This window comes from Sesamum indicum, linkage group LG8 (genome assembly GCF_026168435.1).
Source record: "Sesamum indicum cultivar Baizhima isolate 11 linkage group LG8, ASM2616843v1, whole genome shotgun sequence".
Classification (NCBI taxonomy): Eukaryota; Viridiplantae; Streptophyta; class Magnoliopsida; order Lamiales; family Pedaliaceae; genus Sesamum; species Sesamum indicum.
In genome coordinates this window covers 1,873,175-1,897,905 of record NC_142664.1, presented here as the reverse complement: position 1 = coordinate 1,897,905, position 24,731 = coordinate 1,873,175, and the positions used below count along the sequence as shown (strand labels likewise).

The 24,731-nt window shown below is 33.5% G+C and overlaps 1 protein-coding gene across 2 annotated transcripts; it reads right to left on the bottom strand.

The window, feature by feature from the left end:
• Nucleotides 1-1,845: 1,845 nt before the first annotated feature.
• LOC105167416 (zinc finger protein CONSTANS-LIKE 9) lies at nucleotides 1,846-10,714 on the bottom strand. 2 transcript variants are annotated; one of them, XM_011087122.3, is made up of 5 exons: nucleotides 10,481-10,714; nucleotides 8,767-9,520; nucleotides 6,355-6,570; nucleotides 3,149-3,447; nucleotides 1,846-2,696 (listed from the first exon to the last, which is right to left on the bottom strand). In XM_011087122.3, exons 2-5 carry the CDS (start codon nucleotides 9,352-9,354, stop codon nucleotides 2,567-2,569), a joined length of 1,233 nt encoding a protein of 410 aa, XP_011085424.2. In that variant the 5' UTR covers nucleotides 9,355-9,520; nucleotides 10,481-10,714; the 3' UTR covers nucleotides 1,846-2,566. The 2 variants fall into 2 exon arrangements, with proteins under 2 accessions (XP_011085424.2, XP_020551825.2); XM_020696166.2 differs by having other exon boundaries at nucleotides 10,613-10,707.
• Nucleotides 10,715-24,731: the final 14,017 nt, after the last annotated feature.

The following is a 24,731-nucleotide window of genomic DNA, read 5'->3' as shown; positions in this document are numbered from 1 at the left end:
ATTTTTAGAATTTTAAAATATTCGAAAAAAGAACTTATAAACTCATAGAATCAAAAGTTAAGAGATCATAATTAGCTCTTTTTTTTTAAAAAAAAAAAAGTAAGAAGTTTTCTAATTTATTTTTAAAATCTTAACGAACTTCTTCAAATTATCTAGAAAATCAGTATTACTAATATCTTATAGGTTCAATTAATTTTATTTTTATCCAAATATTTTTAAATTTTATAAGTTCTAAGAAACGAATATTTCATAAAATCAGTGATCTTATAAGATATACGAACTTAAAAATCTTTTAGATAAGTTGATCCCAACGCTCTCTTAACTTAAGGCTCCAAAGTTTGCATGTATTTGTTTGGAAAACTTTTACCCCGATTTTATAATAAGTATGATACACTTATCATGTGATTGATCTTTTTTTTAACTGTTCACCAGTCACAGAGCAAGTGTACTACACTTACTAATTAATTGATTTAGGTTTGGTCAAAGCCAATCTAGGTTAGAATGTTCTTATTTGTGAAGAAAATAAATAATCATAACACACTTATTATATAATTGATTTAGATTTAACTAAACTCAATCTAAATTAAAAATGTTTGTATTTATTAAGAGAGAGAGAGAGAGAGAGTAAAAAATCGTTGTTTGGTGTAGATAAATTATTGAAAGCGGGGTTGGCCACTGACACCTTCCGCTTGTATCATATTTTCGGCGCAGTCTGTCTAGGAAAGGTACTAAAATCGCTTAGAAAAATACTTGTCACCTAAAACAAATACGGCTGACTAATACTATTATACACCCAATCATGAACAAATTTCAATAGTGTTGGTGTGAGTTTATACCCATATACAACATAATTTACTGAACTACGTAGAAGATGGTGATTTAAAATAGAAAAGCAGGAATAGTACTCTACAAACCCGTCAAAGAAGATTGTGCATGCATCATGTATGTCGGTCATGATCTGCACAATTGTTACTAAGAATCAAGAACTAATCATCTAGGAATCGACAAACACGAATTAGAATGTATTATTTAGCTCAGCAAATGCTCTGATAAGAATTCAAATTCACATTAACATTCGATCTTAACTATTAAATTAGAACGGATTGAATCATATATAATGAAATCGTAGATTTGATGATTGATATGAGTACAAGTTGATGTGGGAGATATGGTGGGCATGGGATTTATGGGAAATTGGTGCAGTTTTGGGGAGGATGGAGAGAAGAGTGTGGGGTGAAGTATGCATTGAATTGAACTCTATATGTAAATGATGAAATAAGTGCAGAGGAGGAGTGGTCTGAGGTCTGTCTGTGCACTACTGAGAGAGAGAGACACGTGAATTTCATGTGCTTGTCCTAATGTGCTGCTGCTTACTTTGTCGTCTCTTCTGTCCCAGTGATATCTATACCTTTGATTTTTCATTTATAAACCTTTACTAAACAAGAAAATAAAGAGTGCTTGGCGTATATTTTACATCCATTTCTTGCTTTTCCGCGGTCTTTAGGCATTGATGATGTTAGTAGCAGCCAGCAATGGCATTTAGTGATGTGAATGTGAAAAGATACGTATGCCTCAATGAATACCAATTTTCTTTTTCTTTTACACACCTCCCACTCAACATAAGATCTTGAGTCCCAAACCAGACTGCTACCCCTACCCACTTGAGTAGAATGACTTGATAGAATGACATAAACCACATTGCATATTATCCCCATACACAACATTTGGGATCCCACCAAAAACAAGGATGGAAAATACAACTACACGCTCATAGGTAAAATCATCATATCATTATGCAACCACAACCACCTTATTTTCTTTTCAGTCTCTGCTTCCATAACAGCGTTAAAGATAAAAATCAACCAATCTGAGTACCAAATTTTCCTCACATTTACAATGAATAAGTTAAGATGGGAATTATAAAGTGTCTGCAGATTGCAATCATCCTAACGTGTATCGGATGAACTTATGCTGTACATGTTATCCAGACTAACTGAAGAAGACGAAAAGAATAGAATACAATACCAATGCTGCTGTTTTTTGGACAAAGCTTTTCTCGTTATGTAGTCATTCGCGCTACCCAAGGTCCGGACATGGAGTACCTTGATCTCAGAAATGTCCAAACAATGGTCGAATCTTCAGATGGTAAATCTTTGCCATCTCACAGTTTTTTGGCACCCAGATAGAGATACCAGGAGTAGCAGGAAGAGACAGAAACATATTAGATCAAAGAATACCGGCCAGAGTTACAACCGGATTCTGTACCTAGAAGAGATGGCCGACCATGTTAGCTTCAACCCTTTCATAGGCAGTAATAATCTACTCTAGCTGGCAACGTAGTAAGATATCCTCCTTTCTTGGCATGATCAATATGTGTATGTAGGACTTGCAGGAGAAACAGAGAAATCAGTTGCTTTTAACCAGCTCTATATGAAAATATCAATTTAACCCCTGCAACACAACCAGACAATTGGTCACGCAAGGGCAAATAATGCATTCATTCATTTAGTATCCCCAATTTAGTGTTGATCTCTCCTTTCCTTAATCGAAGAGCTGGAGATTTTACTCAGCAGCTTCGGCTTTGGCTCAATGGATCATAATCATACGCATCACCAGCCTTGACAAACCGTCCCTTTACCCGCCTCCTTACATCTGCTCTTGCCTTGCGAGATGCGTACCTTACTTTCTTCTCGAATCTGTTATATCCATTAGATTTTTGTAAGGTACTTTAAATGGAAAGGAAGGATGACAACTTCAACAACCCCAACCCCAGGAATCAAGGTAATACTTACATAAGAACAAAGCATTGTTTTATTCCCTTTGTGCATGGTGCCAGTGCCCCCTCAATCAGTTTACCACTTGATTGTACATGGTATTACAGATGCAAAAGTGACTTTAACTACTTTAACGGAAGCTAGATGCAATCCATGTGGGTAGCAGCCCAACTTGTTTGTATGATTATTAGACATTATGACATTATTTTTTTCTGATCTGATGGCTCACAATCCACGTGGGAAGAAAGACATTTTAAATGCATAATCATCTAGGAAGAAGGTAAATGCATCTAAGTCAACTTCAAATAACTACCTGCTGTTCACCTTAACTTCAACAAATTAGACAATGGTTGAGTGAAAACCGAAAATCTTACTTTCGTGTCTTCTTCTTCTCCTTGTAACGCATGACAGCATCACTCCTGCTAGAGGGGGGAATAGAACTTTCAGGGCCTGGAGGACCCCATGGTGGCTCTCCCATGATTACAATTGAAGACACTCCACAATCTTGATAATCGGCGGCACTAGTCTCTCCATTAAGGCCAGAAAATGAGAGGCTGGAGTGTGCTTGCTTTGTAAAACACAAGTTGGGTTCGGTCTTACAGCTGACAACTGAATCTGCAGATGCTGCATTGCTACATGCTGGTTGCATCTTCATTCCTCCAACTGATGATCCCTAGTAAGTAGAAACAGAGTGCATTAGCCATTTCTATGAGACAACTATTTTACAAGATCATAGTTAAAAACCATAATGAAAAACTAACAGGTATTGGTGATTGTTAATAATTAAGTGAAAACTACCTTACAATGCCAAAGATGAAGCATCAGAAGGTTTAGAACTTTAATCCTGCGATTAGTCAATCAAGTTATGCATGGAATAAAAGAAAAGATGCAGAGCAATGCCAATAGATTAAGTGTCAAGAATATATGAGTAGTATATTGACAAAGTTTGGTTGACATCAGTCTTTGAGTAGATCCAGTTATCATATCACAACTCTCGAGTCAAATTTCGTGCTAATCTAGGATGAAACTTAAGTTGAAGCACAATTGTAACTTCGACTCAAGGGCTTAGTGTCTCCCATAAGCTAGGATAAAACCGCATCAGTTTTTATTATTGCTTTCTTCTTTCTGGACTAAATGATAGAGCTTATTATAAGTGCAACAAGATCTTGTGCATCAGTAGATGAAGGTGTGGACCAGCCTCTATTATGCCTTTACTTTTCCTGCATCATTATTGAGAAGATAATGAAAAGAAACTCACCTTGCTTCTCTAATACATATTCTCCTGGCTACAAATCTATTAATTCTTAGTACTCCAAATTGTCAAAAGCTTTTTTAAAAAAACATCGGAGTTACTGAAAATGACAAAGAAAAGAAATGCAACAAAAATGAGTTTTGCAACTCAGGCAAAGTTCGCACAAAGTACTTTGCACCAAGCAGCCGCTGATATTCTAAGATGCTCAAGCTCAATCCCTCTTGAGAGATTCTTGAAAATGGAAAACCACAAAGACGAAATAATATAGCAAGACTTGTAGTTCAATTGTAAGAATGTCCGCGGATAATTACTAGGATATCGGATTGTTTCAAAAAAACAAACCCTCTTCACTATTTTTCTTTTCTTTTTTGGATCTCAAGATAGATAAAAGAAGATGTTCAGCCATGGACAGATCATGAATTTTGTGCCAACAGTAAAAGAACGTCAACAGAAATGGCAACAATTGTGAATGACTAAATTGACTCATCCTTTTCGACATATTTTAAGGTATATATTTCACAAAAGTTCAGTATCTTATTCCATTTTAGACAGAAGGAGAAGTAGGGAAGTCCAAGCTACTACACCACCCATTCCATTTCCTTATCCCCATGACCCCTTGGCTCGGTGTATGAACCTCATGTCCACGTTCATCATTGTAAAAGAAGCAGAAAAGACAAGGTATTCATCTACCATGACCATGAGTATTCTTAATACCATCCAGCCAGAAGTATAACCAAACAGAAGACTCATCTTTTGTCCCAAACGCTGCCCACACTACCAAAATCACTCCCTGCACTTTAGAAAAACATTATTTTTATGAAAATCAAGGCCAGTCACCTGCAACCTTCCTTAAGAAGATATCTGTTTTGTAAAGTTACACAAAAAAGATACTTCCTTGAGCTCGTTGACTCAGGTGATGATTGATTCAGAAACAAACATTTGATATTATAGGCAGAAATTAGTTATTGTTGTTAAAAAAATAATTGGTACAAAAGCTGGTTCTAGAGGTACATTCTTTTTAGTTGATCGTATAGCTTTTACATAATCAAATATATGTAAGCACATTATAGCCTAAAATTAGCGTAGATACGCCGTCCTTCAAATAATAAACACTAGATCATTTAAGCAGAAAAAGTTCTATATTCGTTTATATGAAAATAGAGAAAAACTTAACCTCAGCGCACTAGGTTAAAGGACTAAGATTTTTAGTTTAGTTGACTAAAACATGTGCAAATATGCAAGTTCCTAAAATAAAGATGCATCCTGCCCAACAGAATGTTAAAAATGGAAAGCTAAGAATGCATCTAGATATGATTTCAGCAACATATCCAATTTCACTTCCCAAAGTACAATCGGATTGGTTAATAGGCATCAAGAGCACACCCCACCCCACCCCCCCAAGAAAAAAAGGAAAAAAAGGAAAAAGAAAAAACCAAGCAATATATTTTGTGAAGACAAGACAAAAAAATAACTCAAATGGTTAGGGAAGGCAAGGCCTGCCAATCACCACCTCTGTTACTCAATCTAAGGGGGAGCACACAAACAGACATGTGAAGGCACATGCTCAGACTCACCCAGAGAAAGAGAGAGAGGTTTAATCCTGAATGTGCTTCAGCAATTAGATAATCCGAAGTCAAAACTCCATAATGTGTAGAGAAACCTAGACTGTTTATGCAGTTTATGAGCTGTGAAATAGTACTTAGGGTTCCAATTAGTTGTCTATGGAAAGGTAAGCCATGGCTTCATATCAAGAAAAGATGAGGAAAATGGGACAGAAACAGGTATTGATGATTGGAGATGGAATAAATCAAGATAGGATGAAAAGATGATAGGCAATAACCAACCTTTGGCTTTGTGCAAGAGGAAAGTATAGATGGATGAAATTATACCACATCAAGGGTAATACCAAGTCCGACATTTGGGCTGATGGCAACTTCAGCAATAATCTTCATGCCCTAGGGCATGGATCCAAGGAAATTTTCCTTGTGCTCCAGGAAGGGTGAAGGAAACAAAACGCTGTTTTCTTGTTTCTCAGTTAACATGCTGTTGTTCTTTCTCATGTAAACACTCTTAAAAAGTTTGTTTCAAGAAATATATCAACTTTAACATAGAAGCACACAGCAGCTTTTCTGAATTTTTGTAGTTTGCTGATAATGAGTTTTCCCATTGGCAAATAAGAAAGATAATAATTTACTCAACAAGTGAATATAGCAGTAAGGATCTAATATTACATAACATTAACTCAGAAACAATTCACATGGGAGCAATAAGGTTCTCCTTTACTTTATGCAAGTTAGGTAATATGCAGTGGAAGCAACAAGATAATACCTCAGGGTAAGCACCATGGCAGTCAGATCCAGACATGTCCTTCAGGCCAAATAATCCATCAATTCCATCATTATCAAAAAGATCTTCAGGATTATGAGCTACACCAAAAAGTTCTTCATAATTCTCAATACTTAAGTCAACCTCATCCATATTAAACTCATCATAGAAACCATCATCCTCACATTCAACAGGCCCCTTCTCTCCAGGTAAGAAGACCTGCACATGAAAGGATAAAACACTTACAAAGTTCAGTGCCAATAAGATTTTGATTTCCTACTCTAGAAACTCGTCATTCTCACCTTTCTTCCTTTAGGCCTGGGTTTATCATTAATGAGTTAAAGATGCAACAACAGCATTATTTTCTACATATTTGTGGTCATCCTTTGAAGAAAATATCATGGTATACTAATTTAAAATTTTATCATTGTTGATGGTCCTATATTGTCATTCATCAAATTATCTCCACTTTTAACTTCTACCTTAAACTGACTGTTGAGATCGGGTCTAGCTTATAAAAATTAGAGGGGGCATTATATGTGATAATCTTTACATCTTTAACAAGTCAAAAAGAATACAATTCCAACATGAACATATTGTGCCTACACAACGAGTTCCCCAAAATCCAAGGTCCTCAAGTTCAAATGCTTCAATCGAGCCCTTCTGCATAGCTGCAGTCTAAAAAAATATCTTCCCTGCAGTAGTGCGGACGCCTCAAGAAAATGATGGAGATAACAAATGCCTCAAACAAAAAACTAAAAGACAAATTTGGAATTCCTTTCACCTCAAAAGAATGTCCCTATCAATTACTACCCAAAATACTCCCCTTTTGACAAATCTTTGTTACATTGTTTTCCAAAATGAGAATTGTACTTCAAGCGTGATGTATTTGGTATCTTTCCTAATAATTCTTATACCAAGTCCAATTTAGGATGTATTACTCTTCAGTTTTTACCAAGTCCTATAGGGGTTAGTTTTGAAATAATACTCCATATTTCCTATTCAGAGTCTTGTTCCCGCGACAAGATTTACGTCTACGTATATGTTCAATCTTCTTATTTCAGTTAAATAGGTGATTATAAAGATTTCATATTCAACCCCATAGAGTAGAAACCACTGAAGATATAGGCAACCAAAGAAGCTCAGAAAAGGACTCCCTAAATCTTTAGTCACATATCCAGGGAAGAGCTATCGGTTACAGAACAAGAAATATATAGAGAAAAGTGGACCCTCAACCCATCCCCTCTACAGTCAGGATCTACAAAGCAAGCCAAGCTTCCTTTAAGCACCCTCTGACAGGTCCATTCTCGTTCTTTGTAGGCAGGGTAAGTACTTTTCTTCCTTCTTCTCACCCGTTCCCCCCCTCACAGCTAGTACTACATGCTCAAGTTCACTATTTTTCTTTAAGTAATTTTGGCATTCTTATTCTTTTTCTTTTGTCTTTAGTAGCAAGTAACAACTTCTTCTAACAACTATCTATTATTCATTTGTTATTTTCATTGGCACAAAAATGTAGATGAGAAACTTAGCTTTATATATCATAACAGGGTACACCTAAAAATAATTGTTATAGACTAAAACTCTGTTTTAGTTAAATAATGTATTCGAAGAGAATATTTCTAGAAATATTTTGCTATTGTAGAATATAAGAAAATACACAGACACACACACACAAGCCAGCATCCCCAGCCCCTGTCCACCCAAAGAACTAAATTGAGCATTCAAATTCAGATGGAGTCAGAATATAATGTAAAAAAGATGATATTACTAACAATACATGCATCGAAAGAATCTCTATTTTCAAAAGTTACCATTCCAATTACTGTTGACATCAATGACATATCAAAGTTTCGATGCATGATCCTCTTCTAATATGTTGTCAAATCCACCCACTTGTAATCTTTCTGTCATCAATTTTTGCTAACCTAACACAAAATCTGATTCACTCAAGTTCACCTACGTGTAAAAATAGATCCAATTCTAGTCAAGACAAACAAAAAGAAGGAAAGATAATTAGACATTCAGTAAAATAACAAACATGAACTGTTCAGCAAGTCAAGGTTCTGAATTTCCTTCCACTTTTTTCCTTTTACTACCCGTACCTAGCAGTGTCTTCATAATTCTTAGAGCACTTGACACTAGTGCCCAACTCTCAAATTACCATAAAGAAGTGGGACGTACTGAAGCTACACATAAAGTCATATGGTGTTTCACATGATAACATGGTGCAACAAATGCCTCTGCTTTACTAAATCAGCAAGCAACTAAGTCAAATGAGAAGACATAATTGTAGATCATCATTCCTAGAACTGAAGAATGTCCTTCAGAGACAAAAACTGAAGCAACATATGCCGAGTGTACTAATAAACATAAATCCTGCAGCTGCTAAAGGAAATTATTGAGACAGATGGCTACCTTGGGCATAACAGAGTTAGAAGATCCAGCCAGCTGATCCGCATTCTGTAACTTGGGGTCAAGTGAAGTGCATGATTCTATGCAAACTGTTGCTTTATTCACATCCATGTTATTCAGGTCACTATCTTCTACCAGAAAGGATGCATCTTGAGTATTGTTCTTCCCTTGGGAACCTTGACAATCCCTTGGCTTGTTATCAGAAATGCTCATTGAACCCATCCCCTGCTCACAAGTAGAATCTCCAACTGACGGTAAATCTAAGAGGAACGACCAAATTGCAGAAAGTTCTGCAGCTGAGGGGCAACCAGAGTAACAGTTAACAGCTTGCCTCTTATGTGCAGGACTTACATTTGAACCAGCATGCCCCACCCAGTCACAATTCGGGCAAAGAGATATCCTTTCCTCAATACATCTAACAAAAGCTGGCTGAGAATTGCACCTTTCGCAAACTAGTGTCCTCGAGTGACGTCTCGAAAGGGCATTTGCAGAATGGACATTGCGGTCACAGGACAAACATAAACTAGCTGCATCAGACCGACAGTACACAATGGATCTTTGCTCCCCACAAAAATCACAAAGATAACCCATACTGCAATCACACTTTTCAAAAATCCGCACTTCACAAACTATTCCTTGTCAATTTATTGAAATGGGCAGAAAGCAGATGCTCGGATGATTATCAAGAGGTGATTTTGCAAGAAGAGTTTTGGGGTTGATAAATGTAAACGGTGCTTTATTCTCTGCAATAAACTATCTGCAAAAAAAGGAGACACCAAAAAGAAGAGTATTATTAGGATATAGCAGCAACAACCATTGATGAGTTATAAGATTGCCTGAATTATATATGCATCCTACCCCCACATTCAGTATTAACGAGAATAGGGTGCAATATTACAAAATCACCTCCCAGAAGATGTTCCCAAAATCAATAAACTTTTGGGTCAAAAGTACATGTTTCTCAACAAATAAAAATGAACAATAATATTCCCAAAACCAGAAGGAACAAATTCTCTTACGATACGGAAGATCCATAACATTAATACCAGAAATTTAAAGAACAAATTCTTTGCTGACACGCATCACTTATAATAATACATCATGACAAAACTTATGAGATGCCAAAAGGAATAATAATTAAATCATTCAGTGTAAAAAGGAGGAATAGGTGCCCCAAGTCTCCAACATGCTCGGAATAAAGAACCAATCCAAAAGGTTAGAAAAAAGAATTGGCAGACTAACAAGTAATTCATCTCAGTTCCACAGTATTCACATAACCAAAATTATTGAGAAAACTTGGGGAAATGCGTCTGGGTTTTCTATGTTCATAAAAAAGATGGAAAATTCAGTATCCAAGACTCAAAGAAAAAAGGAGAAAAACACAAACACGCACACACACAAACAACCCCAGCTGAAGAATGGAAGAATCACACCATTTTTTTCCCCAAAGACTAAATATAAAATGAAAATTTCAACAGAATGAGAATTTCGTTGTACTGAAAAAACACAGTACAACAACTATAAGCTGAATTCTTATCCCAATTGCTCAAAACACCACCCGAGAACAAGGATTTACACACACACACACACACACACACAAAGATAATAATCATAATAATTAAAAAAAAAAAAGAGTAGAAAAAACGAAGCCCAAACAAAAAAGTGCATAAAACCCCAAAAAGAGCAATCCCATTTCCCAAGAGGTAACGTAATTTACCAGATTTAGCAGTAAAGGCAGCCAAAACCCAGAGGAAGAAGGAAAAAAAAAGTACAGAGACTTTCTCCTCAGCACCTTTCAATCACCACAACACTTAAAACCCTAATAATTACCAACAGAAAGAGATCAGACCTTTCCAGAACAGACTCTCACTCTCTCTCTCTCTCTCTAGAGTGAGATTGGGGCTTGAGGGAATGGATATTTTTCTGGGAGGGCTTTGAATTTATGACTTCTGACAAAAGTTTCAGTAAATATAATAATACAAAGAAAAGGTGATAAAAAGTGCAAGAGAGAGAAACAAGAAAGGGGGTTGGCCCCAACTTTTTTCACTTCTCTCTTTTTTGCCCCTGAAAAAAGCTATAATCTCTTTTCTTTCCATTTACTACGGCACCACGTCAGAGTAACTAACCTTGATCCTAAATTGACTAAAATACCCTTAAATATATTTATTTTTTATTTCTTTATGAAATTTACCCTACTAACAGACATTTAAAATTAATATGTATTTTATTGAATTAAATAAATATAATATTTTTTAAACATCGACTATTAAAATAATTATATATTTAATCTCCATTTTGCCCTTTTAAATTATACTTTACGTCGCACCCCTCAGAATAAATTCATGGACAAAATTGCCCTTATACTATACATACAATTTTTTTTAGATGATCAAAACAAATATTTAATATAAAAAATTATTCTGAATTTTTTTTATTTAAATTAAGTTATTAACTATTTAATTTAAAAAAATTAGTTAAATGAATCGAATTATTTTTTCACTATTTAATATTTATTGTGTATCTATTATAATAATAATATATTACTTTAAGTTTAATTTAAAATTTCATGTTATTAATTATTTTTCATAGTATAATTAAAAATATTTTTGTTCTAATTAAAAAACTTTGATATTGATTTAAGGGAAAATTTCAAAATACATTTAAAATAGTATGTTTATATATATAAATGGAATGAGGGCAATTTTGTCCAAATAATTAATTCAGGGGTAAGTATTATATTTCATTAGTTTAGAAACCTAAGTGTGAGATAATGTATAGTTTAAGGGGGTAAAGTTAATTAAAAAAATTCAATATACTATACCAAAATTATTTATCTCTTAGAATTTTACTAAATTCAGATATTTTTAACTTTGACACGACATAAACGTGATGAAATGTACTGAAACGTCAACGTGCAGATTTGGACGAATATTCTCTGTCAGTTAAATTTTTCTTTTTTCATGCCTATTCTATTGTATAAAAAAAAAAGTCAAATTATAATTTTGAGTTGTGTATTAATTCGATAACTTGGAGAAGAAAAAAATAGGTCAAAAGTTCGAGTTAAATAAAAAAAACAAATATGAAACAAAATAATCATATATTTTATTAAGAAGTTTGAGATTCAAACATTTTGGTATTTCTTAAGATAATATATTTATATAGTAGAATTTAATTAATTCGATATATTTATAATTTAGACACGATATAAACGTGATGAGAAATATTAAACGCCAATGTGCGGATCTGAACGAATATTCTCTGTCAGTTAAAATTACTCTTTTTTCATGCCTATTCTGTTGTACCAAAAATCTAAAAAAAAATAAAAAATTATAATTTCGAGTGGAGCGCTAACTTGATAAGTTAAAAAGTAAATAAATAATTTAAAAGTTGGGGTTATTTTTTTATTAAGGGGCAAGATTTAAGCATTTTGTTCTTGCTCTAGATAATATACTTATGGTATAAAATTTAATTAAATTGAGATACTTATAATTTAGAGAAATAATATACGAAAATGAAAACATGCAAATTTGAATGAATATTCTTTGTCAGTTAAAATTGCTCTTTTTTCATGCCTATTTTCTTGTACCGAAAATCTAAAAAATAAATAAATTATAATTTTGAGTTGAACACTAACTCAATCAATTAAAAAAAATTAATTATGTTAAAAGTTTGGATTACACTGTGAAATAATTTTGGCCCTTGACCAATTGAGAGAGGCCCAAAAATACTTACTGGATGGTTCTATTTCTTCCACCAAGCCCAACTCACTCACTCAGCCCATAACCCGCCAACCCATACCCATAACCCGACCCGATTAGCTTTTAACCCCCCAAAAAAACTAACCCTAAATTATTACTCGCTCATTTCTCTCCTCTCTTCTTCACATTAGCCGATCGTCCACCTCTCTCCCTCTTCTCTCACCTTTTAGTCTTCTCCTCCTCCTTCTCTAGTTCTTCAATGGAGCCTTCCTAAGGGTGTTGGGAATATCCTCCACGGTCATTCTCCCCCTTCCATCGTCTTCTTCATGAGCATAAATTCTCCATTTTTCTGTCGATAATTATCCGAATATAATAGTATAAGAATACGTTGAGTTCTTGAGTTTTCTTAGTAAAAAAATCCTTAGTGGTTGGTTTTATCCTTTATGGCTAGTTTTGAGTGAACTTGTGGTGTTTCTCTTGGTGAGAAATAGTATCGGGTTACCGGCCTTCTTCTGGCGTGTCTTTTGACCCCTTTGGATCTTTGGCACCCTGAGCCTATATATTTATCTACTGCATTCTTTTAACACTTCTGTAAGTAATTTATTTATTACAAATCTGATTGTATTATTTAAGGGTTCAAATCCTTCGAAATCTGTAATAGTTGAGTTAGGATTTTCGAGCTTCCGCTGAAGCGTTTATACCCAACATACACAAACAATACAAAATACAAAATAAAATAATCATATCTTTTTATTAGGAAGTTCGATATTCAAATATTTTGATATTTTTTTAAGATAATATACTTATTTAGTAGAATTTAAAGAATTAGATACTTATAATTTTGACGTTGATGAGATACAATAAAATTTCAAACGAGTGCGTCCAAAAGAATATCTATTTTATTGTATAAATACACAAATAATTTAAAAAATAAAAAGAATTAAAGTCGAAGTTACACAAACAACAATAGAAAAAATTAAAATATATTGGTTTATTATATGATAATATATCTGCATTGTGGGATTTAATTTAATTGAAATATTTATAATTTTGACACGGTATAAGCCGATAATATATTCTAAAATGCTAAAATGCACATCCAAAATAATATTCTTTTGTCAGTTAAAATTATTATTATTATTATTATTATAATATCTATATTTTGTATCAAAAAATAAAAAATAAAATCATATTTCAGCTCAATTAAATACTTTGATAATTTAAAAATAAATTATAATATAATTTACACATAAATAAAAGGTTAACAAAAAACAAAATATAAGTAGGTATCAAGGTTAGGTATAGGTGCATGAAATAATTTTGTATAGAAAGAAATATATTTAGTATGATGATGTCATGGCACATGGACTCATAAAAATACTTCCAACAATGTCCATAACAACATGGGCACTTCATGTATGTCACATTAATGAACCTCACAAATCACTATCAACATAGGAGTGTATATGTAGTTATAGTTATAAAAATTTTACAAAATGCAGGGGTTGTTTGTGTATTTGAATCTAATATATATGTGTGTATATATATATTATTTTTTTTCTTTATAGTATAAATAACTATATCTTAAAATTATGATAAATTAATATTATTTACCATAATTTTTTTTAAGAGAGGATCAGTGATAGTTCCCCAATTACCCTCCAAGCGACTCAAACCCATGACCAAAGTTATAGGTGTAAGGTGCTCTTACCAACAAGTCACCTTGTCTTGTCTTCTACAGACCATAATTTGATAAACTTATGTTTAGCATCCACTATGATCCTAGTTATGGATGAAGTATTTTGGCGTTGTTTTTAATTATGACTAAAATACAGGGATGGCAATATGGGTGGAAATCCATAATTCTGAAAAAAAAAATAGTTTTGGGTTGGGTTGAATTTAGTAATTTTTAATATGGGTCCGATATGATTTTGTTTTAAAAAGTTTAAATAGATTATGGGTCCTTAATGGATTCTTCATTTTTAATTTTCTATTAGTTCATCAAAAGTAATTTTAGTAATATAATAGAATTAATGAAATATATTAGTATAAATTATAATCATGAGTTCATTATGGGTCCCATATAAGTTGGTGAGGATTTTAAGTGGGCTGATTATGGGTGCTATATGTGTTGGTGATGAATTTTAATGGATTGGTAATGTATATGGATTGGTGATGGATCTTAAAAGTTCATTAAACTTAATTTAATTATATTATATGTTACTAATTATTTTTATATTTCTAACTTTTCATATTTTTTATAAGAAACAAATTTTTTAAAATATTTTTAGTAAATTACCATTTTTTAAAATTAATGAGAAACAACTTAAAGGAAAATGAAGGTGGTTAGTACGATTTTAGCACGGGTCCAAAGCTTTTGGATCTTGATGTTGGATTTGGCTAATTGAGGGAAAGCTCTTGAAAAAGAGAACCTGCAAAACAAAAGGTTAGCACTCTGACATTTAAGTTAGTCCCGAATTTAAGAATAGATAAATATAAAAATGTATTATGACGAAAAATTATGATAAAAGCGAGAATTTAGTATGTAAGAGCACGAAATTAGAGTAATAGAGTAGTAGCAAGAAGAGTTCTAAAGTCTGAAAGAGGATGCTTGCCGAGGGGAGTTTCCTTGTAACAGGAGTCCTGCTAAGGGGAATCCGCATGGTCAACGAGAAAAGCAGTATTAGTGGATAAGGTTCCTCCTTATGCACTCCTTAAGCAACAAATCTCCCGATGAAGGGGGACTCCTTTCTTTGGGCAGACTCCTATCGGGTGAGAAATCCTTTTAAGTTGAAGTCCATCCTTTTGAGCGTACCTTCTTTCCTACAAGATAGCTTTAGAGGCCTTTGGACTGGGCTTCCTCATTGGGCCAGATTTGACAAAGTAGGCTCTCGTCCGTGATTGGACTTTGATGTGGGGTCACCATCTTGGACTGGGTCTAATGGACCTCTCCTTTGGACCGGACCAAATGGTAGGTTGTCTCCTTCTTGGATTAAGCATGACGATTTGGGCGGGCTGACTCTCTCTTGGGCTGGCGGGTCTATATCTGGGTCTAGCACTTCTTATTAGGTCAATTCTTTTGGGTCATACCCATAAGAAGGATTTTATAAAATAGTTAAAACCTGCAATCTATATGCGACCACTTATTTTTTTTTAAATAAATTAACAGATATACAACTATATTATAAATTTTAATGAAATAATAATTTATAATAACTAATACGTACTATTATTATTGGATTGAAAATCCTCAATTCAATTTTAAAAATAATTATAGAGAAATTAATTGCACAACTATCCATCTCATGATTTATTTCAAAAAATGCGGTATTTTATGATACTTTACGAGCTTTTGATTTTATATTTAACAAATGAATAGTTAATGTAATTTGATTACTATTCATAAACAATGAGCAATAGAAATTTAATTGTATTATATTACAAGTTGTATTAAAAATATTGTCATCTTACTATTATCTAAAATTTTAAAATTTATAAACATTGAATACAAAAAAATGGATACCATCGATCCAATCCGACCCATTTACAACCCAACCTATTTAAACTCAATCGAAAATCCGACCCAACACCCCTATTTGCCACCCCTACTAAAACATTTGTTATGAATTTAAGGCTAAAATGACAATTAATAACCATTGCAGAGTTGTGTATAATTATTATTCACAATACTATTTTGTTTTTACCATAGTAATTAATTATGATAAAATATCGTAGTCCTTGTAGTGTATCATTTTTTTATTCAATAAATTGGTAAAAATGCCAAATATAGTTATTGTCCACATATGATGCTAAAGTACCATAAACTTGTTATAAAATATAATTTGGTAGTATTAACTAACTATTTAAAAGTCAAATTAGTTGTAATCAATATTTACCAGATTAGGTTTGAAAAGGGTACATAAGTAATTAGTTCTTGATATTTATGGGTAAAATATAAGGTAAATTACAACGACCACTAAGGTTAGGCATAATTAGGAATATCCTTGCACTTGTTTTAAAAATTACAAATACACCACAATATTTAATAAAATTATGTAATTTTTGGATGGAGGTATGAAATCATCAAATTTGCCTTTACTGTATTTTTCTATTTTGTTAAAAAACTAAAAACTTATAAAAAAAAATCGAATAGAATAGATGGAAAAATTGTAAAAAAAAATTATCCACTTAATTCATAAAAAAAAATAAAATTCAATTTCCGTCCTTGAACTATTCATCATGTACTATTCACCCCCTAAACTAACAAATGTAACACTTACCCCCTTTGTTGGACAAACTGCCCCTCATGCCTTGAACAATTATATTATTTTTAATATATTTTAGTATTGTACACATTAAATCATCATTAAATGTTTTTTTAATTAAACTTAAATACAAAATTACTAAGAAAAAAGAAATTATTTGAACTATATATATATATATTTATATATATAAGATAAGGGCAATATCGTCTAAAAAATTAATTATGGGGGGTAAGTGTTACATTTGTTAATTTGGGGGTAATTATTACATGACGAATAGTTCAGTGGGGCAAAGCGTATTTTACCCTAAAAAAATAAAAAATAAATAAAATCATAAATAACTTTTCATCCACAAGGGTATTTTGGTTAAATCACCACAAAAAATGGATGAAAACCTAACGGATTGGGTTAATTGTTAGCCGGTCGTTAAATCAGAGAGATACTGATAATTTTTCAAACAACGAGAGATATTTATAATTACGTCAAACCTCATAAGAGTTCGTTGTAGCTTACCCTGAAATATATTATAATCATTGAACTACTGGAGTGGGTGCAAAACCCCAATATTTTTATTGACTTTTTATTGTGAATTCAAACACCCTAATTATTTTTTCTAAATCAATTATTTCAAAATCAGTGAGATTGTGAAACTAAATGTCAATCATTTTTTTTCTAAATTAAATTATTCCAAAATTAATTCACTTATAATTAATAATATAATAATAAATTATGTCACTGTCGAGCCAAACTAGGCCCTAAAGGGCGTTAGGATAAGTTTATAGGCTCTTCTTAACATATTTTATAATATATTTAAATGTATGATGAGTTAATTAAGGGTTCGTTTGATTCAAATGAAAAAAATTGGGAAGTGAAAGAGGAAAAGCGAGTAAAAAAGCAGGGGGAAGTGAAAGAATAATTATCTGTTTTAAAATTATTTAGTATGATTGAAAAACGAGTAAATCGCTAATATAACCCCTTATTTAATACGAGAAAAATAGATTGAGAATAAAAAATTAATTTTTATAATTTTATTGTTTAATCCTTTCTCTTTATTATATATTAAAAAATAAACAAGTTAATATTATACTAAAATAATGTTAGTATATAAAAAAATTAAAAATCTTATTAGTACATATATTTATCAAACATGAACAAAAATATTTTTCACTAATAAAAATATTCATCAAAATAAATATATTATATTTATTCTAAATTATTCAGTTTAAATAAAAAAAATTACTACCAATGATCGACAACGTAATAATTTTTCCAAAAATTTGATTATCTTTTCTTAAAAATTATGTACTGCTATTATCAATAGGAAGGAAAAAAAAAGAATTAGAGAAAAATTATATATATGAGCAATAGAGTAAATAAAAATAAAATACGACTTTCATTTTTTCGCTCAATTTTAAATAAAAATGGAACTAAACTTTGCAGGAATTTAATATACATTCAGTTTTACTTCCACTCCGATTATTCTTCCTAACTAGACACAAATTGTTTACATATACATCTAATTTTACGCTCGATTTTTTTATACACCCACCCACTTTGCATCCTAACTAAACAAACTTCTGAACGGGATAGTGATTAAACCCTGACCCCTCGTTCGAACAAGTGAATGATCGTTTTGTCTGAATGAACTGATTATTCAGCATAATCCATAAAAGTAAATAGGGGCTGAAGTGTAATTATGAAAAGAATAGGGGAAGGAAGCACTGGGAATTTTGTAAAAAGGTGGGAATGATGATTTGGGATAAAAGATTTTAAGCAATAAAAAAGAATAAAATAAATGGGGGGTGGGGGGTGGGGGGTGGGGTTGGGTTAGGATAAGGCACTTTTTGACTTATAATCACCACTTCACTTCACTTTTCACTTAACTTCACGGGCAATGATGTGATGAGACGTGTGATCACATTCATCGATTCCATACATCCCATGCTCAATAAAAAAACAACACACACACACACACACACAAATAAAAAAAATAAAAAATAAGGAGTCTTAGCTGAAATTACCATTTTGCCCTTGCTCCCATGTTGCTGGATATACCGTACTTGATGTGGTAGTTGTAATTATAAGTACATTTTACGTTTAATAGTGAATTTTACAGTACACTTTTGGATATACCGTACTTGATGTGGTAGTTGTAATTATAAGTACATTTTATGTTTAATAGTGAATTTTACGGTTCACTCTATGTGTATATTGCACTAACAACCCCTCCACCCCCGCCCCGCGCGCGCGCAAAGGATATACTATAATTTGAAAAAAAAATACAAGCATACCCCTTGTGATATTGTAAGTGAGTAAATTATTCTACTGAAAAAAATATATAAATTTGCTTTTTTGTATTTTTAAAAATACAGTAATTTATCCTTCTATGTTTTTTAAAAAAATGAGCAATTTATCTCTTTAAATATGAAGTAAATTGTTGTTATTTGTTTTATAGAAATAATTTACTCATTTATAATATTACATGTTAATAAATTATATTAATTTTTTTATAATTTTATCGATAATATGGGATGTTGGTGTAATTAAATTTAATTTAAAGGAGTTTGACGTAGTATGACTTTGTAGTGTTGGAACACGAGCTCTCTCACCTACTTAGAATGCATCACGAGAGGGTCAAAATCGTAAATATTTTTTTATTTGCATATTCACTTTTTTTTATAACAACTTTGTTTTCTTTATTTTTATTATTATTTTTTATTTGGGGGTGTTCGAAATTGATTAAAATAAGTATTTGTAGTTATATTATTGTTGAAAATATAATTAAAAAAATAATATTTTTTTTAATTTATAATTTCTACTTTTAAACAATTCTATTTACCGACTTTTTAAGTTATTTATAAAATTATGAAAATAAGAATTAATTTCGTTTAAAATTTAAAACAAAGTTAGCATTCACCAAAATGTGTATACAAATAAATAACCCATTACTTGAGAATTTTATTTAATTTTTATTTTCACCGCAAGTGTTCTTATCCCATCGAACTTTAAGAGCTTGTTTGGTTGTATTTTTAATGAAATTTTTTTTCACTTTTCACTGTTTGGGTAGGTGGAAATTTGTTTGGTCAAGTCATTTTTAGTAAGAATGCATTCCTATTTTAATTCTCAATTTCAAATTTATATAGGTCACATGGGCTTGTTATAGTTGTCTTTCTGTCATATCAAAAATACATATACCTATATTTAACATTCTCACACCTATATACTTATATTTGGAAACAACTAATCCAAACGTATTCTCAATTTTCGCACAAAAACCAACATATTTTCAATTGTTGGAAACTGAAAATCAAAATGAAAACACAACCAAACGGCTCTAATATTATAAAAATATTATTACTTATTAAAGATTTAAAAACAGGCAAACTATGTACATTGCTAATATTTACTTCAATTTTTAGGATTTTCTTTTGTGGTAATTACATTCATGTTTATATAAATATTTCCATAAATTAAGGATATCAATTTAATCAATATATCAATATAATTAAAAATAATAAATAATTATAATAACACACTTAAACTGAAATAAATACTTACAATTTTGGTTGAATCCATAACCACAAATGTTTAAAGTTCGCATACAGAAGAAAGTGACGAAATAAAAGGATTAAAAAAAAATCAATTTTAAGTGGTAATTTATTTCGTCTGACTTGAAATACATCAAATTTATTAAAATTGTATTTGGATTGATGAATTGTTTAATGGATGAATTCAAACAAATAATTTCAAATGACTAATTCTCAAAAGAATCCAAATACATAGATGTTCAAAGACATTAATTAGTATAAATTTAGAGTTTAAGAATTTGAAACCTCAAAATTTAGAATTATTCAGATAATATTAAATAATTTTTATTATATATTTAAAATTCATAATTTCAAATATATTATTTCGAATAAAACCTAGATTTATTTTTCTATCGCTAACAATTTTTCTTTTTTGTACGTACTTGATGTGTGCGATTTTAGCACTGGTCCAATGCTCTTGGATGTTAATAATGGATTTGGGTTGATTGAGCAAAAGAACTTGAGAAATAGGACTTGCAAAACAACATGTTAGCACTCCACGCCTAAGTTAGTTCCAAATTTAGGAATAAATAAGTGTAGAATTATATCGTAATGAGAAATTGAGATAAAAAAAATAAGAATTTCGTGGGTAAGAATGCGAGTTAAAGTTGCAGCAAGATTAGCTAAATAATTTTCAGATTTTTGAAGGTGTACCCATCCGGGATGCTGCCTATATTTATGAGAAGACGTCTCCCTTCGTGGGGACTCTACACATTACCTGCATTCCAAAAAAAAAAAGGGCGAGAAACCTGTGGATAAGGTATGACTCCATCTTATTATTGGCTTGGTCAGCACATTTTTGTTTGTAGGAGGACTCCTACTCTGCAAGGAGTCCTTCTAGGTCAAGGAGTCTTGAGCCTTGGGGATGCCTCCCTTCTTCTAGGTTGGGCTTAGAATGCAGGCATGTGGTCTGACAAGCCTTGTACTAGGTTTCTCTCTTGGGCTGAGCTTGGTAATCCTCTAGCGGGCCGTCCTTAATAGGCTGGTGGGCCTGGTTAGGGCTTTAAACCTTTTCTTGGGTCAAGTGTTTTTGAGCCATACACATCATTCAGTCCCCCCCACTCTAAGGAGGAATGATGCCCCCTAGCTCCTTAGAGTAGGAGCTCTTGTAGCGGGGGACGAAGGGACCTGTCTTTAATACTCTAGTGCCTATTCGTTTCTGTCTCCTTCTGCAATTTTGGGAAAGAGTAGCTCAATTTTTATCTGATTGATTTGATAACCGTAATTATGGCAAGGGCAGACGACGTTTGTCTCCTTTTGTTCTCTTGCTATGTTTCTTTCCTTCATGCAACACTTGTTATGATGTTTCATATTTTCTGTAGGCGGTCTCTGTGTATGAAGAGCTTTCTTCCAGGCCTCAGAGGGTTCCTCCTATTCCTCCAAACAATGCCCAGAGGTGAAAATTGGAGGACAAGGTGGAACGCCTATGAAATGGAGGCGAAGAAGGAGGTCACAAGCCATTGTCAACAGCTGGAGAAGGACATGAGGAAACTGTAGAAGGAGGTGGCCAACCATGAGGGTGCCCTTAAGAAGGCTGTGGAGAAGGCAATAATGGATTTTCTCCATCTGGAGGAAGGCAAGAACTATTTGAAGGCTTATTGGGAGAGTCGCTTTAAGGAGTTCAAGAAGTTTGAGGGATATCAACAGGAGGTGGCTAAGATAGCGGGACCCTATTTTGAGCATGGCTTCACGGCCTGTAAAGGAGTAGTTTCAAGCTCAAGGGTACCTCCCTTCAGTTGAGGAGCCCACATTTCTTGACCTTGCTGCAGCTTTGTATAATACGCCTGCCCTTTGTAGAGCCCTACATCCCTAGGGATGGAAGCCCTGCTAGACTCAGGTTGGTTTCTTTCTCTGTCCTCCATTTGTACTTCTTTCCTATTTTATGCTGACTCTGCAAAGTTTTGTAGAAGGAGATTTAGATAATTTATTGGGGGAGGTCGAGGCAGAGGTGAGGAGGCCCCCTTCCAACGAAGAAGTAATTAATTCCATAGCGGAGGATCTCCAGGGTGAAGGCGGCCCAGAATTAGGAAGAAGAAGCTCCCTTGGCCGTCGATACTGAGCCTCCTGCTACCCCTGTGCCTGTTGTTGATGCCCTCTTGAGAAGGAGAAAGAAGACCTCCCCGTGGGGAGAAAAATGATGATGTTGTATGACTGGTTTTTTCTGGCTGCTGGTTGAAGCAATTTTAATTTTCTTGATCTGCTTTTTATCCCCATTTGTAACGGGGATGAGACAATTTGCTTTTTTCTTGTTTTGTTGGATGCTATGTTACTCTTCCCTGGCTATGGTTTTAGGCCACGGGCTGAAATATGATGCTTTTAGTTCTTCACTTTGTGCTTGGTGTCTGATATTATGTTTGCACTGCCTTTTTGATATGATGGAATCCTTACGATTTGTTTAAAGTGACATAATACTGGGGGATGCTTTTTTTACCCTTCTTATGGGAGGTCTCTTTTAGCTTTTTTGGAGGATGTCTCCTTTATCCTACCTGTATTTGAGTACTTAGACATGGGGTTACTGCCTATAATATATATAATAAAATGTATTTATGCGAAAATAAATAAGAGAATCGTATGAGGGCTTGAAATGGGAGTCCTAGAGGCTCTTTTGATGATGGAGACCTGCATGAATTTTGATAGGGTTTAGTCCTATGTTGTTTTTGTGCCTCACCTCAAGAAATGCAATAAACCATACCTTTCAAAAGGGGTGCCCCCAACAGGAGAATGATGGTCTAACTTGTGATGTCTGCAGGGGGTAGACTTTTTAGAGGGAGCCCTTCCGGAGGGCTTACTGGAAGATGTTCTTCGGGAGAACATTTTCAGAGAGGGCCCTTCAGGACGACCTATTGAAGGGTGTCCTTTAGCAGGACATTTTTCGGGGCAATCCTTCGAAAGAACTTATTGGAGGGTGTCATTCAGGAAGACACTTTTAGAGAGCGTCCTTCAAGAGGATTTATTGGAGGATATCCATTAGGGGGACATGTTTAGTGGGGGTCTTTCAAGAGGACTTATTAGTGGGTTCTTTGAACGCGAAAGGGACGCCTTTCATCATGTATAATATTTCTTGAGGTTATACACATTCCAAGGACATGATAGTAAGCGTCCCTCAAGGTCTTCTAACTTATACGCTCCCCGTCCTATTACCCTTGTGACTTTAAAAAGCCCTTCCCAAGTAGAATGTGATTTTCCTACTGGTTTCAATGTGTCCGCCTTTTTAATACTAGACCTCCCACTTGGAAACTTCGTATTTTTACTCTCCTGTTGTGGGCATTAATCATGGTGTTCTTGTATCTCTAAATGCAGATGAAAGCTTTTTCTCTCAGCTCTTCAATAAGATCCAGACTTTTCTTTAATAATTCCGTATTATTTTCTTCAGAGAAATGCAAAATTCTGTGGGAGGGTACCCCCAATTCAGTTGGAATGATTGCCTCGGTTCCATAAACCATGATAAGGGACTTACTCCCGTAGTTCCTCGGGAGATTGTGCGATATACCCATAGGACACTAGTTAATTCTTCTGTCCAATTTCTACCAACTCGTTCTAATCGTTTCTTAATTCCTTGAACGATGATTCGATTTGTGACCACTACTTGCCCATTGGCTTGGGGATGTGCTACTGATGTGAATCTCTTTTTGATATATAGGCCTTTACACCAGTCTCGTACTCACTTATTTCTACCGCCCATTTTACCAATCGTCCTGATGTATCCAACTTACATAGTGTTTGTTTCAGAGGCATGTTAGTTTTTACTCCAATTGGATGCGAAAGAAAATATGGACATAGCCTTCTAGCAGTGATGACCAGTGCGACCGCCGTTTTTTCTATAGGGGTGTACCGCCCTTCCACTCCATTGAGCACTTTGATGATATAATAGATCAGTATTTTTTCCCATTATCTTCATGAATGAGGACAGAGCTGATCGCTTGGGGGGTGGCCGATAGATGCACATAAAGGGTATCTATCCCCTGGAGATGGTTTCACCAGTAGATGGAGTCCCGCTAAATATCGCTTGAGTTTTCAAAAGCTTGTCGACACGAATAGTCCCAGTCAAAATTTTCTGCAAGGTAGGCTTTTTTTCTGTTGATTTGGAGATGAAACAGCTAAGTGCTGCTACCCTCCCAATTAGCCTTTGTACTTTATTAATGTTGGAGGGTGTCTTCATGTCTAGAATAACCTTGATCTTGAGGGAGTTGGCCTCGATTCCTTTTTGGGTGACCATAAATCTTAGAAAACATCCTCCTTTCACTCCAAAGGCGCATTTTCCAGGATTGAGCTTTAGTCGGTAGTTTCTCAAAACAGAGAATGTCTCCTCTAAGTCTCATACGTGGTCCTTAGTCTCTCTGCTTTTTACTAGCATATCATCTACATACACCTCGATGTTTCTTCCAATTTAGAGACGAAACATTTTGTCCACCAAATGTTGA